Source organism: Pristiophorus japonicus, chromosome 4 (genome assembly GCF_044704955.1).
Source record: "Pristiophorus japonicus isolate sPriJap1 chromosome 4, sPriJap1.hap1, whole genome shotgun sequence".
NCBI classification, from domain to species: Eukaryota; Metazoa; Chordata; class Chondrichthyes; family Pristiophoridae; genus Pristiophorus; species Pristiophorus japonicus.
The window spans coordinates 93,573,504-93,592,356 of NC_091980.1; the positions used below are offsets into that span (position 1 = coordinate 93,573,504).

The 18,853-nt window shown below is 45.0% G+C and overlaps 1 protein-coding gene across 2 annotated transcripts in view; it reads right to left on the reverse strand.

The window, feature by feature from the left end:
• The window catches only part of ablim3 (actin binding LIM protein family, member 3), a 408,687-nt gene extending 390,629 nt beyond the window's left edge, over positions 1-18,058 (reverse strand). For both annotated transcript variants that reach the window (XM_070878428.1, XM_070878427.1), the window contains exon 1: positions 17,622-18,058. In XM_070878428.1, the coding sequence (XP_070734529.1) occupies positions 17,622-17,634 (13 nt within the window). In that variant the 5' untranslated portion in view covers positions 17,635-18,058. The remainder of the gene's footprint in view (positions 1-17,621) is intronic.
• Positions 18,059-18,853: the final 795 nt, after the last annotated feature.

The following is an 18,853-nucleotide window of genomic DNA, read 5'->3' on the forward strand; positions in this document are numbered from 1 at the left end:
AGGTACAGAAAGTGAAATAAAGAGAGGGAAAGAAAGATTGGATTAAGAGAGAGTGATAAAGAGACAGAAAGAAAAAGTTAAAAAATGTATTTTTTAAATCTCCAACGTTAAGGAAAAGCTGAAGGCATAAGATTCCACACTTGTGAAAGTTAATATTCAGTGCCAGAGAGGTTGTTTGGCAAGAATTAAGACTTACCATGTTTATTTTTAATTATTCGTTCATGGGATGTGGGCATCGCTGGCAAGGCCACCATTTATTGCCCAGCCCTAGTTATCCTTGAGAAGGTGGTGGTGAGCTGCCTTCTTGAACTGCTGCAGTCCATGTGGTGAAGATACTCTCACAGTGCTATTTGGGAGGGAATTCCAGGATTTTGACCCAGCGACGATGAAGAAATGGTGATATATTTCCAAGTGAAGATGCCATGTGATTTGGATGGGAACATGCAGATGATGGTGCTCCCATATGCCTGTTGCCCTTGTCCTCCTAGGTGGTAGAGGTCGCGTGTTTGGGAGGGTTGAAAGGGTACTTGGACCGAAATGGACAAGCTCTATTTTGGCAAGTTTAGTCCATATCTATGAGGTAAGTACAGGAACTTAACACAGTTCAACAGATTTGAATGGTGAGTCAGACAGTGGGGGGCTGTTTCCGTGCAGCTTACGGAGGCGCAGGGCATCTCGGACAACAACTTCCGGATTTACGCATTTAGCTGCACATGTGCAGTTGCCAGAAGTTGCTGTCCAATTAGCACATAAATAATGATGAGTGCTGTTAGCCTCACTGTTATTTTTACAGTAAAATCTGGCCCAATATGTATTCAGCTTCCATCACTGTCAATGTCCTAACATTATGCATACAAATAATTCTCCCTTTATTTTTTTGAGGATTATCTTCAATTTACATCCTCTAGTCATGAACCAGAGACTGGAATCAAATCTACTCATATATTTCCAGCTAAATCCTGCAATGGGCGACAGGTAAGCCCATTTACGAGGGGTTTCTCCCGATAAGATAGTGTGTTGGTGTGCATTTAGGAATTAAATTGTCTGAGTTCTTTTCAAGTTTGAACAATTGTTTTATCAATCTAATTTAAAATCTGTTTTCAGAAAAAGAAAAGTTTTCAACTGTTTTTTCAAAATTACCATTTCCATCTCCACCCCTGCCCATGGGCTGCTGAAACCCTCTTCTGTGCTTTTGCTACCTCAACCCTCAACTATTCCAAAGCTCTCCTGAACAGCTTCGCATCTTTGGCTCATACAAAATTCTGCATTAATTCCCATTCCCCCATCACCCCTTTGTTCGCTGACCTACGTTTTCAATGCCTCGATTTTAAAATTCTCATCTTAGTTTTCATTGTCCCTCCATGGCCTTTCTCCGCCCTATCCCTGTAACTTCCTCTGATAATTTTGCGTTCTTCCAATTTGGGCCTCTTGTGCATCCCCAAATTCCATTGCCCCTTCATTGCCGGTCGTGCCTTTAGCTGTCTAAGGCCTAAGTTCTGAAATTCTTTCCCTTAAAATTCAAGGCAGTATATCAATGCATATTGTTGAACCCATATTTCCTGCCTGGTCTGTCTTAATGAGGTTTCAGGGTACCATAGGTGACTGCAAAATGTAAGATATTATTGTAACTTGGGACCAGAGAGTCTGGGAGCAGAGTCCGAAACAGTCTCAGTACTCACCAATAGCACAACAATAGAGGCTGCTATCTCTGCCAGGAAGACAGAACTTGCCAAACCAACACGAGGGAAAAACCTACTTGACCATGTCATGTATGTAGACCATGTATACTAACTGTATAGTCACATAAGGTGTGCCACCAGAGGGCAGTGCAGTGGGAGACCTGAGGGTCACCTGCATAGGTGTGCAGGACCCATTATAAAAGGCTGCCCACCATGCTTGTGCCTCATTCTGGCGTTACAATAAATGGGACTAAGGTCACAACAGCTCAAGTACAATACTAGACCTCGTGGAGTAATTCATAAGAGTATTAAAGATGTAAAAACTGGCGACGAGATTACGAACTTTCACGCAAAAATGACTATCGGTGCATTAGAAAAGTTCTCAGAGGGTGAAGGTTGGGAAGCCTTTACAGAGCGGCTTGACCAATATTTCGTAGCAAACAACCTGGTAGGCGATGATCCGGCCCCGCTGGCAAATAAGCACAGAGCTATCCTGTTGACCCGTTGTGGGCCCGCGGTCTACGGCCTCATCAGGGGCTTGCTTGCTTGCATCAGAGAAAACAATGACCAAGTCATAAGAGGTGCTGAAAGTGCTAATTCGGGATCAACTCAAATCGAAGGAGAGCATCATCACGGCCAGGCATACTGCCGCCCCGAGGGTCAGGAAATCGCGAAGTACGCTGCCGACCTCAGGAGGCTGGCAGGACCATGTGAATTCAACGCATCTCTCGCCGATGCATTGCAGGACCTCTTCATAATTGGCATCGGTCATGAAGCCCTTCTTCACAGGCTACTGTCTGCCGAAACCATCGTCACTCTGCAGAAGGCCATTAGCATCAGCCAGGCGTTCATGACCTCAAGCTGCAGCTCCAAGCAGATGATGACTCACTCTCAGGATTCAAACATGGCAAGTATTGTAAATAGAATCGCGCCTTTCACAGGCAGAACTGCTGAACGTGAGTCTGCCCAGGGCAAAGGGTACAGGCCCCTGAATCCTTTAACTCAGAGTCCGAGGCGTTCAAACGTAAGTCGAGAAGCACCATGCTGGCATTGCGGAGGTAATCACAGGGCTCATCAGTGTTGGTTCAGAGACTATGTGTGCAAAAGCTGCAGCACAAAGGGCCACCTCCAGCGAATGTGCAAAAGAGCTGTGACTCACCACGTGGAAGAGGAGTCAGCAGATGGCTGTGAATCCAGCGTGGATTATGAGGAGATGGCTAGAGAGGCAGCTCAGTCCTAGGATGAAGTGTATGGAATATATACCTGCACCACAGATTGTCCTCCAGTGATAATGGAAGTTGAGATAAATGGCATTCATGTCTTCATGGAAGTGGACACGGGGGCGAGTCAGTCAGTAATGAGCCAGGAAGCCTTTGAGAGGCTATGGAACGATCAAGCTGAACGATCCAAGCTGGTCCCGGTTCAGGCAAAGCTGCACCCCTACACCAAGGAACTGATATCAGTTGTTGGTAGTGCGGATGTAAGTATATCCCATGATGGCACGGATGCACAATTTATCATTGTGGATTGTTTCAGGTGATAGACCAGCACTACTTGAAAGAAGATGGATTGGGAAGATTCATTGGAACTGGGAAGACTTCATCCCTCCAGCGATCGACATCCCCCGTGCTCAGAGGCAGAGCATGCCCCCACCTTCGGTTGGACCAGGCATCGGAGAGCAGATCCGTGCAGCCCCCGAGGCACAGACCGCTCATCACGACTGCATGGCGATGATCCGGCCGAGACGACCCTAACGCAGCTTCCCGGTTTCAGTGGCAGGACTCCTGGGGAGGAAGTTTGGATCCGAGGGCGCCTTCCCAGTTTCAGTGGCAGAATCCCTGGGAAAGAAGATCGCGGCAGTTGACAACATGGACAGGGAAAAGATGGCGTCCAAACCATGAGCTGCAGTGCTAATGGAGCGTAGACACATGGTTCCATGCAAGGAAGATGATTGGGGTAAAAGTAGCAAGGCCATTTTAAAGGAGACCAGCAACCCGCCATTTTTGAATGAATTGCTTGAAATTGGTAACCAATGTAAAAGTCCAGTTGTAACAAGCAAAATGTTGTTGAGCGATGTCGGGTGCAAATTGCAATCAGCCAATGTAGCGGGCGAACACCTAACGGTCATATACAGATCCAACGGGCTACCCAATGCTATAGCCTGCGTCCCCGGGACCAGAACGATGTATCATAAAGTGTTCCCACAGCTGACAGAAGTAGACAAGCCGCAGAGTAAATGACCCCGGAGAGCAGAGGCACTGGTAGCAATACCCTGCTTCAGATCGGTTTAACATTGCAGGCACCCGAAGGCATGAACCGCCACTGGCCAGAAACAGTAAACTGTACCTATGCTTGCAGTCGGCTACGGTCGCCCACCGCCCGGGTGGAAAAGGCACAGCCCACAAACCCACTCGCCACCACGGCAATGCCCAAGAGTGAAGGGTCACTTGCAACGGCTCCTCCGAACGGGACCTGGGCCAGCCAGAATCCCAAACTAGAGAGTGCTCGCAATGGTGCCCTCAAGGAAAGCGAGTCAGCAGTCCCCTGCGAACTGCTAGACAAGACAAGGCAGCCCCACCGTCGCTTAGAGGAAACACTCACTCGCTCAGACCGCTTCTCAGGGAGCAGCAGCGACACTGTGCAAACGAAAAGGACAGGGAGGTCACAGACACATCAGCTGTCTTAGGGCCTGCCCGACACTAGGAGTAACGGCAAGAGCCCTGAGCTCCAGCAACTCGAGCAAAATGAGCTCACCTTGCCCACAGACCCACTAGCATGAGGTGCTGCGCCACCACCAGACAATCCGGATCTCACCCAGCCGTGCTGGAACTAGACCGTCCTTGTGTACCTGTACTGATATACCTGTACTGATCATGTAAATGCAGCACACAAAAAGAAACGCAACTGTAATCCACCCAACAAATGTACCAAGATGCAAATGTAAAACCCATGTGATGAACTTGAATGCAACTTGCATTAATGGGCCATTAGCATGATCTCTGTGTGGGGGGGAGAATGGAGTAGTCATGGACTCACAACCAGAAACCACTGGGACCTCCACTGGCTACAAATCTCACGACCAACCCACCCAAGCTAGAAGCGACCCTCCAATGGTCAACCAGGAAGAGCAAAGCCCAGGTCATCATCAATGTACGAGTCAATTTGCATTAAAGATTTGGGGGGGAAGTGATGTCATGTATGCAGACCATGTATACTAACTGTATAGTCACATAAGGTGTGCCACCAGAAGGCACTGCGGTGGGAGATCTGAGGGTCACCTGCACAGGTGTGCAGGGCCCAGTGTAAAAGGCTGCCCACCATGCATGTGCCTCACTCTGGAGTTACAATAAATGGGACTAAGGTCACAACAGCTCAAGTATAATACTAGACCTTGTGGAGTCATTCATAAGAGTATTAAAGATATAACAGACCACGTCCTCACCAATTTACCTGTCGCAGATGCATCTGTCCATGGCAACATTGGTAGCTGTGATCATTGCACAGTCACTGTGGAGACAAAGTCCCGTCTTCACATTGGACACCCTCCATCGTGTTGTGTAGCACTACATGCATGCTAAGCAGCAGAAGCAGCATGCTATAAACAGAGCTAAGTGGATCAGATCAAAGCTCTGCAGTCCTACCACATCCAGTTGTGAATGGTGGTGGACAATTAAGCAACTAACGGAGTAGGAGACTCCATAAATATTCCCATCCTCAATGATGGTGGAGCCCAGCACGCAAGTGGAAACGACAAGGTTGAAGCGTTTGCAACCATCTTGAGCAAGAAGCGCCGAATGGATGATCCATATAGCCTCCTCCTGAGGTCCCCACCATCACAGAAGACAGTCTTCAGCCAATTACTCCACGTGATATCAAGAAACGGCTGAGTGCACTGGATACAGCAAAGGCTATGGGCCCCGACAGCATCCTGGCTATCGCACAGAAGACTTGTGCTCCAGAACTAGCCATGCCTCTAGCCAAGATGTTTCAGTACAGCTACAACACTGGCATCTACATGACACTGTGGAAAACTGCCTATGTATGTCCTAGCCACAAAAAGCAGCACAAATCTACCCATCAGTCTACTCTCAAGCAAAGTGATGGACCATGTCATCGACAGCGCTATCAAGCGGCACTTACTCACCAATAACCTGCTCACCGATGCTCAGTTTGGATTCCGCTAGAACCACTTGGTTCCAGACCTCATTACAGACTTGGTCTAAAAATGGACAAAAGAGCTGAATTCCGGAGGTGAGGTGAGAGTGACTGCCCTTGACATCAAGGCAGCATTTGACCGAGTGTGGCATCAAGGAGCCCTAGTATAATTGAAGTCTCTCCACTGGCTGGAGTCATACCTAGCACAAAGGAAGATGGTTGTGGTTACTGTTGTCAATCATTCCAGCTGCAGGACATTGTTGCAAGATTTCCTCAGGGCAGCCCCGATGGAGGGCACTCTACGCAGGGGTCCTCCCATTATTCATCGGGGACTTGGCCTGGAGGGTGGTGCACGGAGCAGTGCCGTGCAATAAATTTTTAAGCCGGTTCACGGACTCCCAGGCCGCCTGCAATTTCTGCGGTCTGGAGGAGTCCGTGTTCCATGTTTTTATTGAGTGCACGAGGTTGCAGCCCCTGTTCCATTATTTGAAGGGGCTGCTCCTGAAATTCTGGCTGCACTTCAGTCCCACACTCCTGATCTTTGGGCACCCTGTGCGGAGGGGAGCGGGTAGGTCCGAAGGCCTCCTCGTAGGACTGCTCCTGGGCACGGCCAAGGGTGCCATCAGCCGATCCAGGCAGCGGGCGGTCGAGGGGGTCGTTCAACCTGACTGCCTGCCTCTCTTCCGCTCTTACATCCGGTCCAGGGTGTCCTTGGAGATGGAGCACGCGGTGTCCACCGGTACGCTCGCGGCCTTCCGCGAGAGGTGGGCACCGGAGGGACTGGAGTGCATCATCACGCCCGGCAACCAAATTTTAATTTGATTTTACGTTTTTAAGTTTAATTTGTTTTAATTGCCGGTGCTTTTAGTGTCCCCCTCTCCTTTTATAGGGGGCACTGGAAAAAGGAAAAATTTGATTTTAGCGCCCCAAAAAAAAAAACAAAAACCCCAAAAAAAAAGGGGCCTTGAAAATGTCTGCTGTGTCACCCAGGTCGGGTGGCATGGTTTTAATGTTTTATGTTTCTGCAGGTTAACTCAAAAGAGTTTCCTCAGGGCAGTGCCCTAGGCCCAAGCATCTTCAGCTGCTTTAACAATGACCTTCCCTCCATCATAAGGTCAGAAGTGGGGATGTTTGCTGCTGATTGCACAGTGTGCAGTTCCATTATAATTGGTATCATAAGTGGCAATTAAGAAAACTCCTCAGAAACTGAAGCAGTCCATGCCGTGTGCAACAAGACCCGGACGACAGTCAGGCTTGGGCTGATAAGTGGTAAGTAACATTTGTGCCACACAAGTGCCACGCAATGACCATCTCCAACAAAAGAGAGTCTAAACAGCTCCCCTTGATATTCAATGGCATTACCATTGTCGAATCCCCCACCATCAACATCCTGGGGTCCACCATTGACTAGAAACTTAACTGGACAAGCCACATAAATACTTCGGCAACAAGAGGCGGTCAGAGGCTCGGTGTTCTGTGGCAAGTGACTCAACTCCTGACTCCTCAAAGCCTTTCCACCATTTACAAGACACAAGTCAGGAGTGTGATGGAATACTCTCCACTTGCCTGGATGAGTGCAGTTCTAACGACGCTCAATAAGCTCAACACCATCCAGTCAGTCATAGGCATTCCATTGGAATCGAGGAAGACTTGCTTCCACTCTTAAAATGAGTCTTTAGGTGGCTGAACAGTCCAATATGAGAACCACAGTCCCTGTCACAGGTGGGACAATTAGTCGTTAAGGGAAAGGTGAGTGGGACAGGTTTGCCGCATGCTCTTTCCGCTGCCTGCTCTTGATTTCTGAATGCTCTCGGCGATGAGAGTCGAGGTGCTCAGTGCCCTCCCGGATGCACTTCCTCCACTTAGGGCGGTCTTTAGCCAGGGACTCCCAGGTGTCAGTGGGGATGTTGCACTTTATCAGGGAGGCTTTGAGGGTGTCCTTGTAATGTTTCCTCTGCTTGTTTGTCGTGAAGGAGTTTGAGTAGAGTGCTTGCTTTGGGAGTCTCGTGTCTGGCTTTTGAACTATGTGGTCTGCCCAGTGGAGCTGATCAAGTGTGTTCAGTGCTTCAATGTTGGGGATGTTGACCTGGTCGAGGACGCTAATGTTGGTGCGTCTGTCCTCCAGGAGATTTGTAGGATCTTGCGGAGACATCGTTGGTGGTATTTCTCCAGCGACATGAGATGTCTACTGTACATGGTCCATGTTTCTGAGCCATACAGGAGAGCGGGTATTACTACAATGAGTGCCTGGTCTTCAAACACTCTTTTTCTCAGGCGGCTGAAGGCTGCACTGGCACACTGGATGCGGTGTTGAATCTCGTCGTTAATGTCTGCTCTTGTTGATAAGAGGCTCCCGAGATATGAGAAATGGTCCACGTTGTCCAGGGCCACGCCGTGGATCTTGATGACTAGGGTGCAGTGCTGTGCGGTGAGGACAGGTTGGTGGAGGACCTTTATCTTACGGATATTTAGCGTAAGGCCCATGCTTTCATACGCCTCAGTAAATACGTTGACTATGACTTGGAGTTCAGCCTCTGTATGTGCGCAGACGCAGATGTCGTTCGCATACTGTAGCATGACGACAGAGGTTGCCGTGGTCTTGGACCTGGCCTGGAGATGACAAAGATTGAATAGGTTCCCACTGGTTCTGTAGTTTAGTTCCACTCCATCCAGCTCAACACCATCCAGGTCAAAGCAGCCTGCATGACTGGCACCCCATCCACCACCTTTAACATTCACTCCCTCCATCACCAGTGCACCGTGGCTGCAATGCGTACCATCTATAAGATGCACTGCAGCAACTCGCTATGGCTTCTTTGACAGCACCTCCGAAACTCACGACCTCTACCACCTAGAAGGATAAGGGCATCAGGCGCATGGCAACACCATCATCTGCAAGTGCCCCTCCAAGTTACACACCATCCTGACTTGATCACCGTTCCTTCATTGTCGCTGGGTCAAAATCCTGGAACTCCCTCCCTGACAGCACTGTGGGAGTACCTTGACCACAAGGACTGCAGCATAGAAACATAGAAACATAGAAACATAGAAAATAGGTGCAGGAGTAGGCCATTTGGCCCTTCTAGCCTGCACCGCCATTCAATGAGTTCATGGCTGAACATTCAACTTCAGTACCCCATTCCTGCTTTCTCGCCATACCCCTTGATCCCCCTAGTAGTAAGGACCTCATCTAACTCCTTTTTGAATATATTTAGTGAATTGGCCTCAACAACTTTCTGTGGTAGAGAATTCCACAGGTTCACCACTCTCTGGGTGAAGAAGTTCCTCCGCATCTCGGTCCTAAATGGCTTACCCTTTATCCTTAGACTGTGACCTCTGGTTCTGGACTTCCCCAACATTGGGAACATTCTTCCTGCATCTAACCTGTCTAACCCCGTCAGAATTTTAAATGTTTCTATGAGGTCCCCTCTCATTCTTCTGAACTCCAGTGAATACAAGCCCAGTTGATCCAGTCTTTCTTGATAGGTCAGTCCCGCCATCCCGGGAATCAGTCTGGTGAACCTTCGCTGCACTCCCTCAATAGCAAGAATGTCCTTCCTCAGGTTAGGAGACCAAAACTGTACACAATACTCCAGGTGTGGCCTCACCAATGCCCTGTACAACTGTAGCAACACCTCCCTGCCCCTGTACTCAAATCCCCTTGCTATGAAGGCCAACATGCCATTAGCTTTCTTAACCGCCTGCTGCACCTGCATGCCAACCTTCAATGACTGATGTACCACGACACCCAGGTCTCTTTGCACCTCCCCTTTTCCTAATCTGTCACCATTCAGATAATAGTCTGTCTCTCTGTTTTTACCACCAAAGTGGATAACCTCACATTTATCCACATTATACTTCATCTGCCATGCATTTGCCCACTCACCTAACCTATCCAAGTCGCTCTGCAGCCTCACAGCATCCTCCTCGCAGCTCACACTGCCACCCAACTTAGTGTCATCCGCAAATTTGGAGATACTACATTTAATCCCCTCATCTAAATCATTAATGTACAGTGTAAACAGCTGGGGCCCCAGCACAGAACCTTGCGGTACCCCACTAGTCACTGCCTGCCATTCTGAAAAGTACCCATTTATTCCTACTCTTTGCTTCCTGTCTGACAACCAGTTCTCAATCCATGTCAGCACACTACCCCCAATCCCATGTGCTCTAACTTTGCACATCAATCTCTTGTGTGGGACCTTGTCGAACGCCTTCTGAAAGTCCAAATATACCACATCAACTGGTTCTCCCTTGTCCACTCTACTGGAAACATCCTCAAAAAATTTCAGAAGATTTGTCAAGCATGATTTCCCTTTCACAAATCCATGCTGACTTGGACCTATCATGTCACCGCTTTCCAAATGCACTGCTATGACATCCTTAATAATTGATTCCATCATTTTACCCACTACCGATGTCAGGCTGACCAGTCTATAATTCCCTGTTTTCTCTCTCCCTCCTTTTTTAAAAAGTGGGGTTACATTGGCTACCCTCCACTCTATAGGAACTGATCCAGAGTCAATGGAATGTTGGAAAATGACTGTCAATGCATCCACTATTTCCAAGGCCACCTCCTTAAGTACTCTGGGATGCAGTCCATCAGGCCCTGGGGATTTATCGGCCTTCAATCCCATCAATTTCCCCAACACAATTTCCCGGCTAATAAGGATTTCCCTCAGTTCCTCCTCCTTACTAGACCCCACGACCCCTTTTATAACCGGAAGGTTGTTTGTGTCCTCCTTTGTGAATACCGAACCAAAGTACTTGTTCAATTGGTCCGCCATTTCTTTGTTCCCCGTTATGACTTCCCCTGATTCTGACTGCAGGGGACCTACGTTTGTCTTTACTAATCTTTTTCTCTTTACATATCTATAGAAAGTTTTGCAATCCGTCTTAATGTTCCCTGCAAGCTTCTTCTCATACTCCATTTTCCCTGCCCTAATCAAACCCTTTGTCCTCCTCTGCTGAGTTCTAAATTTCTCCCAGTCCCCAGGTTCGCTGCTATTTCTGGCTAATTTGTATGCCACTTCCTTGGCTTTAATACTATCCCTGATTTCCCTTGATAGCCACGGTTGAGCCACCTTCCCTTTTTTATTTTTATGCCAGACAGGAATGTACAATTGTTATAGTTCATCTATGCGGTCTCTAAATGTCTGCCATTGCCCATCCACAGTCAACCCCTTAAGTATCATTCGCCAATCCATCCCAGCCAATTCACGCCTCATACCTTCAAAGTTAGCCTTCTTTAAGTTCTGACCATGGTCTCTGAATTAACTGTTTCATTCTCCATCCTAATGCAGAATTCCACCATATTATGGTCACTCTTCCCCAAGGGGCCTCACACAACGAGATTGCTAATTAATCCTCTCTCATTACATAACACAGTTCAAGAAGGCGGCTCACCACCACCTTCTCAAGGGCAATTAGGGATGGGCAATAAATGTTGGCTTTGCCAGTGATGCCCACATCCCATGAACGAATAAAAAATAAAACAGGTAAGCTCGATTCAGCAGTGTTTGTTTTAACAATTTTTATTTCTCTTCAGCACCAATATATTTTATTGGCAATTTTCAGTAATTTTGATGATTTAACAGCATTTGGATTTTCTATTGAAAGAATTATGGGGCAGAACTGTTTCAAGATTAATTAACACATGATCAAACTGTTGGTTTATAAAATCAATTCTATTTACAGTGCTATTAAAGGCCGTGTTTACAATCAATTCAACCAGTTCAAATCCCGCTTGAGATCACAAATTTTCAGCTATTAGTTGAATTCATGGTCATTTGAAATTTGATTAATCAAATCATTAAAATATGTTAATCAAATTAGGCTGTGAACAGATTAGATGAGCCTCACATCTTCATATAGTGCTTATATTAATTTTTAAAATTGTTACCACACCTACTGGAACATAAAGTGTTATACTATTAATGAAGAGCAATCAGCAAGAAATCTCAAGGAGGAAAGGGATCACTGACCTCATGTAGAAACAAGAGGTATCATTACCAATCCAACTGGAAACACAGGTCGAGCTCATTACCCACCCTAGAACTGGAATGGAATGTGCTGAAATAGCTGCTCCAAGTTATTGGTTGACAAATTGTATTCCATACAAGATGAGAAGAAACAAAAGCAAGGAATATGAAGGATAATGTCAGACTACATTTTCAATTAAATCTGTCTTGTATCTGACTTCAGTTCTGTACAAGAGCACTGATGTGACTAGTTTCAAGATTCATGTTTAGAAGAATATGTTATATATCCCCTCGGTACTCCATGAAACTGAACAGGAATGGACCCAGTTCTCCCCCACCGTGCTTCCATTGTGTTGTAGGGCCTTATTCTGAGCTCAATGTGCTACTTTGCAATGGTTTTAGAGCTATGCCATCAATCAGGGAGTTCAGGGTACAATTACATCACTCAGTAGAGGCAGCTCATAGGTGTAAAAAATGAAATATTTGCATATATGTCAACGGATGTGTGTATGCAAAGATATATTTCCCTTTCTCCAAAATTTATATTTTTCCAAATTTATATCCAGAGTGCATAAAAAATGACTCTAAATTCAGAGCCCATTGAGGCTGAATTTCCATGATTCGTTCCCAGTATTAAGGAACCTCAGAGATCAACTTATACTGAAGCAGATCATTGCATGGTATCGAGTGAGTTTAAAGAAGGCAATCAGAGATTTGATTCTGGATGTATTCTGGGTTTTGCTCCAATTTGCACAGTATAGGGTGTAGCAATTAAAATATAATAAAGCTCACAGTTTAAAGATTAGAGGGTAGAGTGTAATCAGGAAATTGCTTTGGGTATAATCAGGAAATTGCATCCAAAATGTGCTTGAAATCGCACAGGTTAGGTTACAGTTCAAGTTTCCACTAAAATACATTTGCATAATCACAAATGTAAAATATTCCATGAACCAGCACAATTGGGCAGCGTAATAGAACATAATAGTTTATTTTTTTTCTTTCCATTAAAAAGTATTTTTTTGATGTATTTAAGAGGGATAACTTGGTGCAGTTTTATTAATACAGCTGAAAATGAATTTATCACCCAAAAAATCAGAATTTTTAATGAGGGTGTCCAATCTTCCACCTATGGAGTAACCTAATTTAAAATCACTGAAAATTACTTAGAACTATACTGAACCATTTAATAATTTAATTAGTCAGTTTCTTAGTAAATTAAATATTATTTGACATGAAATAACTTCTAAAATGTGTCTACTAGTGCCTGTGTGCCTAAGAAAATGAGCACAGTTTGAAGAGTCTTGGCTAACCAGCGCAATCAACGGAATCTCGCAATGTCAACCTGGGGACATGACTTGCTTTGTGGGCGAGGCTTGATCTGGACGGATTGAATCTTGAACCAGCGTCAAAGACTGATATTAGCAGCATAAACATGCGGAAACTCTACCCCGTAGTTTCAACATCCATACCGAGCTTTGAAATTAAAAATTATGATAACGATTTTACTTTTAAGTGATATTTTTCACAGTTTAGCTTGGAGTGTGGAAAACACAATTAGGAATGCTAGGTTTGAGAAGTTGGACATTGTGAACTTGTGAACCCAAATGAAATCGTAAGAAATTTGCACCACCTGGTTTCATCAGCATTCAATATCTAAATATATATGAAAATAAAACTAACACCCTTCTTTCTTTTCTATTTAGTTTCACTGTAGTTAATCAGAATTGTTTTGCAACTAATTTTTTTAATGATACTATGGATACTGGGCTTCATAAATAGAGGCACAGCGTATAAAAGCAAGGAAGTTATAATGAACCTTTATAAAACACTGGTTCGGCCTCAACTAGAGTATTATGTCCAATTATGCACCGCACTTTAAGAAGAATGTGAAGGCCTTAGAGAGGGAGCAACAAAGAGTGATGAGAATGATTCCAGGAATGAGGGACTTTAGTTACGTTGATAGACTGGAGAAGCTGGGGTTGTTCTCCTTGGAGCAGAGAAGTTTGAGAGGAGATTTGATAGAGGTGTTCAAAATCATGATGTGTCTAGACAGAGTAGATAGAGAGAAACTGTTCCCATTGGTGGAAGGTTCGTGAGCCAGAGGACACAGATTTAAGATGATTGGCAAAAGAACCAAAGGTAACATCGAAAAAAAATTTACGCAGCGGTTTGGATCTGGAATGCACTGCCTGAGAGGGTGGTGGAGGCAGAGTCAATATTGGCTTTCAAAGGGAATTGGATAAGTATCTGAAGGAAAAGAATTGCAGGGATACGGGAAAAGGGCAGGAGAGTGGGAATAGATGAAGTGCTGTTGCAGAGTGAACCATTCTATGATTCTATGTTTGTGGGACTCATACCTTAAGAAACTTTAATGCTAAATTGCAGTATATTTCTATGATCTAATGTGTATAACTGACAAAATCTTGTATAGCTCTGAGACATGGACCATATACAGTAGACACCTCAAATCACTGGAGAAATACCACCAACTATGTCTCTGCGAGATCCTGCAAATCCTCTGGGAGGACAGATGCACCAATGTTAGCATCCTTGATCAGGCCAACATCCCCAGCATTGAAGCTCTGACCACACTCGGCCAGCTGCGTTGGCCGGGCCACATTGTTCACATGCCTGACACAAGACTCCCAAAGCAAGCGCTCTACTCTGAACTGCTACACGGCAAGCGAGCCCAAGATGGACAGAGGAAACATTTCAAGGACACCCTCAAAGCCTCCTTGATAAAATGCAACATCCCCACTGACACCTGGGAGTCCCTGGCCAAAGACCGCCCTAGGTGGAGGAGGTGCATCCAAGAGGCCACTGAGCACCTTGAGTCTCATCGCCGAGAGTTTGCAAAAAACAGGCGCAGGCAGCGGAAGGAGCATGCGACAAACCAGTCCCACCCACCCTTTTCTACAACGACTGTCTGTCCCATCTGTGACAGAGACTGTGGTTCCCATATTGGACTGTTCAGTCAACAAAGTACTCACTTTTAGAGTGGAAGCAAGTCTTCCTCAATTTCGCGGGACTGCCTATGATGATGATGATGACAAGATGTGAAAAACATAGAAGTTTACATCATAGAAAGAGGACATTTGGCCCATCGTGTCTGTGCCTGCTCTTCGTGAGAACAATCTAAAACTAATGCCTCTGCTTACTCTTTCCCCATAGCCCTGTAACCTCCTCTGCTTCTAATGATTATTTACTCTTCCCTGAAAAGATGCAATGGTCTCTGCCTCAGCTGAGCCCTGTGATGTAATTCAATGATCTCACAACTCTCTGCAGAAATAAATTTCTCCCAACTTTTCACTCATCATTCTCTTAAAGGCAATGTTAAATTAATGATGCCTCACCATCGTTCCCCAACTAGAGAAAATAGTCTTTTCCTATTCACCCAATCGAAACTCTTAGTAATTTTAAACACCTCTATTAAATCCCCTCCTCGCTTTTCCTGTTCCAATGGCAATAGCCCCAGTATCTCAAGCCACTCCTCGTAACGATAGTTTCTCATCCTAGTATTATCTTGGTGAATCTGCTCTTTCATTGGTTTTGATGTTCTTTCTAAAAACTGTGCATTTATGTCACTATTTCTGAATATTGGATCGCTTTTTAATTATCACATGTCCAAAATTATTAGTGTCCTTTTTAATTTATTTTATGTTTCAGATATAGTGTGTGCTGTCAGTAAAGTGATGGAATACTAAGTGTAACCCAATATAACTGTCTCTTAAGGGTCTTTTAGCAGCTGTAGTTGTATCTTTGGCATTTGCAGCAAGATTTATCATCTACTGTAAAAGTGACTGCTTTGGTTGTCTCTCTTTAACCATGTAATGCGACTGGTGTTTAGAAAAATTCATCAAGTACACAAAGAGAAAATGAACTGTTTGACTGTTTACTACAAGCTTAGAAGTGATCACAAGAAACCCCTCATGAAAACTTAAGCATAGATGCATTAGAATGGAAAAAATCTGATATTCAATAATCTCTATCAGTGATGCTTTCTCTTAACTTAGCATTTGGGGTTGTATATGTGACAAGAATGATGAGCTGTACAGGAGCAGCTGCCAATTTTTGGCCTTTTGCGATTGAACCTAGTGGTGTCTAACCACATTTTTTCCTGCCTGCTGTAACTTTTACATCACCCTAACACAACTGCTTGTTGGCATCTCAAAATAAATTCCTTTCCATTCCATACCCACTCCTATCTATCTTCTATTGGGTCTGAGCTTTGGACATGGTGTTCCTGATCTGACTGTAACAGCAGGACCAAGAGGGCACAGTATGGAAGATGGTGAAAGAGATAGGAAGCACCATGGAGCACCCGGGATGCTCCATGACTTCAGAGGCTTAGAGAGAGAAGTGTGATCTTGAAGTGGAGTGCGTATAATTGGGATCTTGAAGTGGAGCGGGTATGAGTGGGATCTTGAAGACACAGATTACACAGGTAGAGGGATTTGCTGGTATAAAGTAGGTGAGGAGAGGGGATGGCTGTTTCTGTCGAATCAACACAGCTTTCAAAATTTTGAAAATGTGATAGTTACTCAGAAGCATCTGAGCATTTTTCATTCTTCTTAATCAAACTATTACCTTAAAAAGAGTAATATCTCATGGCATAGATTACTTATTTCTCATCATTTGTTTGATTTCTCAACGCTCCTTTTGTTCTCTGTGTTTGTGAAAGAGACTGACCGAAACACAGAGAAAGGGACTCAGGAGAATAGAGGTACAAGGCACGGTGGAAAATACTGCAGGTCAAACCAATTGGGATAATTGTTTTCTGGTTATTTTTTGGTGGGACAGAGCCTTCAATTTTGAAAAATGAAACATTCTTCACTTTGCAATTGCCCAGAAAAAAAAACTCTTTTAGTTGTTTTGCTCTTAGGTCTACATCTGATTGAACTAAAATAAACCAGATCAGCCATGATCTATTCAGATCAGTCATGTTCTAATTGGATGGCGGGACACGCTTGAGGGACTGAACGGCCTTCTCCCGTTCCGATTCAAGTCAAGGCAGTTTCACTCATCCCTGCTGTAAATGTGGAACCATGTGTAGCGTGCTGACTTTGCTGAAAAAGGAACTGCATGAAAATGAAGTGATGTCCAGATCCACAATAGCATGGGTTAACATTGTGAGTACTGTATTAAGATAGAGTTCAAAGGAGATGTGCATCAGCAAACTATTGCAAATGGTTAGTTAACGGGAAAAAATAAAGTTTATTTAAAAAAACGTATAATTATTACAATTTAAAATACACAGCTATTATTTCCAATGATCTTTATGTAAAAATAGTTACTGGGCACTGAGAATTTCCAGGTTAAGAAAAATATTTCGTTTACACTATTGGGTAATTTCTGAGTTGGAGTCAAAATGCTTTCTTTTAAAGCGAAATGGTTGAAAGGAAATTTGTCTTCGCTCTGAATTATCTGAATGGAGACAACTGAAAATATAGATATATCGCACTGGCAGTAAGTGGAACACAGGCAAAAAGCCTTTCAACCTGGGCACTGGCAGGTCTGTGCAGTCTCGGCGTGCACTGCCTGTTCACTGCCATGCCGACTTTAAGACAACATATTCCTTCAAATACTGTGCTACAAAAAAACAATGAGAACGCAGTCAGACACACAAAGAGACATGGATTTCTCAACGTGTAATGAACACTTAAGAATGCTGACATCTAAGATGTGTGCATCTTAAATCTATTTCGAAATCCCTGCACATGCTTTGTTAAAGTCTGCAGATGCTGAGAGAAATTGCAGCTGACAGTGAGATGGAGGAATGGCCGTACAGCAGCGATCAGACACTTACCGCTGGTATTCATCCCGCAGACTCTCTCCCCTCCTTCACACAGATCCCGCCGATCACCTTAGAAGCCTCAAGGCTCCTGATGCTGTCTGGCTCGCGAATATTTTTGTTTTAGTTTCCTTCGCGACTGTACCATTCGATTTCAAAGGAGATTTCGTTCGCGCGTCTGATCCATCCGATCCTCAATATCTGGCCGGTTAATGGTCCTGTAAAAAGCCAGCGGGATCTGCCAGTGACAATGATGTTCTCCCCAATAGTCCCAGTACAAGGTCAAAGACTTGAAATAAACACGTTGAGCTGGGCGTTCCCTCCGTTCCGGTGACGGTCCCGACTCTGAGCAATACTGCTTTGGATATTACCTTCTGTTAATCTGCAGTGATGTGCTCTAAACTAAATCCGCCAGTGGCGATCGCCATGCAGCTATGCCAATCCAACCATTTCACACATGCACCGCAGCAGAACTGACCTCCCCTCCAGATGCGAGCTGTCCACTGTGCACGGAGTCATCGCTGGCATCACCGTGCCAGATCATTGAAGATCTTTGGTGAAAAGCTGGCAAAATGTCAGCACGGAATAGACGCACCGAACAGCAAAATACTGCCATCTGCTGACACTCTTCCGGGAGTCCTTCTTTTAAAAAGGAACACAACTCAAATGATGGCTAAGGGTAGAGTCCCACTGACACTTTCCAATCCAGTGCAAAGGGGTCTGGGCAGAGTAGATCCAGAGAAACTGTTCCCATTGGCAGAAGGGTGGAGAACGAGAGGACATAGATTTAAGGTGATTGGCAAAAGAACCAAAGGCGATGTAAGAAAAAAATCTTTTCTGTGCAGCCAGTGATTGGGATCTGGATTGCACTACCTGAAAAGGTGGTGCAGGCAGACTCAATTTTATCTTTCAAAAGGGAGTTGGTAAGTAGCTGAAGGAAAAAAAGCATGCAGGGCTGCGGGGAAAGAGCGGGGAGTGGGATCAGCTGAGAGTTGGCACGGGCTGGATGGGCCGAATGGCCTTCTGTGCTGTAACCATTCTCTGAGTGGCACTGGATGCACACCAACACAAAGCTAGCCATGAAATCAAGAAGGCACACCAAAGGCCTAAGATCAGAGAGTACACAGATTAGTGTTTGCCACCTGTGTACTATACCAGTCTAAAATACTGCCAGAAACTTGCATTTATCTAGCGCCTTTAACATAGTAAAACGTTCCAAGGTTCTTAACAAGGACTTAATTAGACAA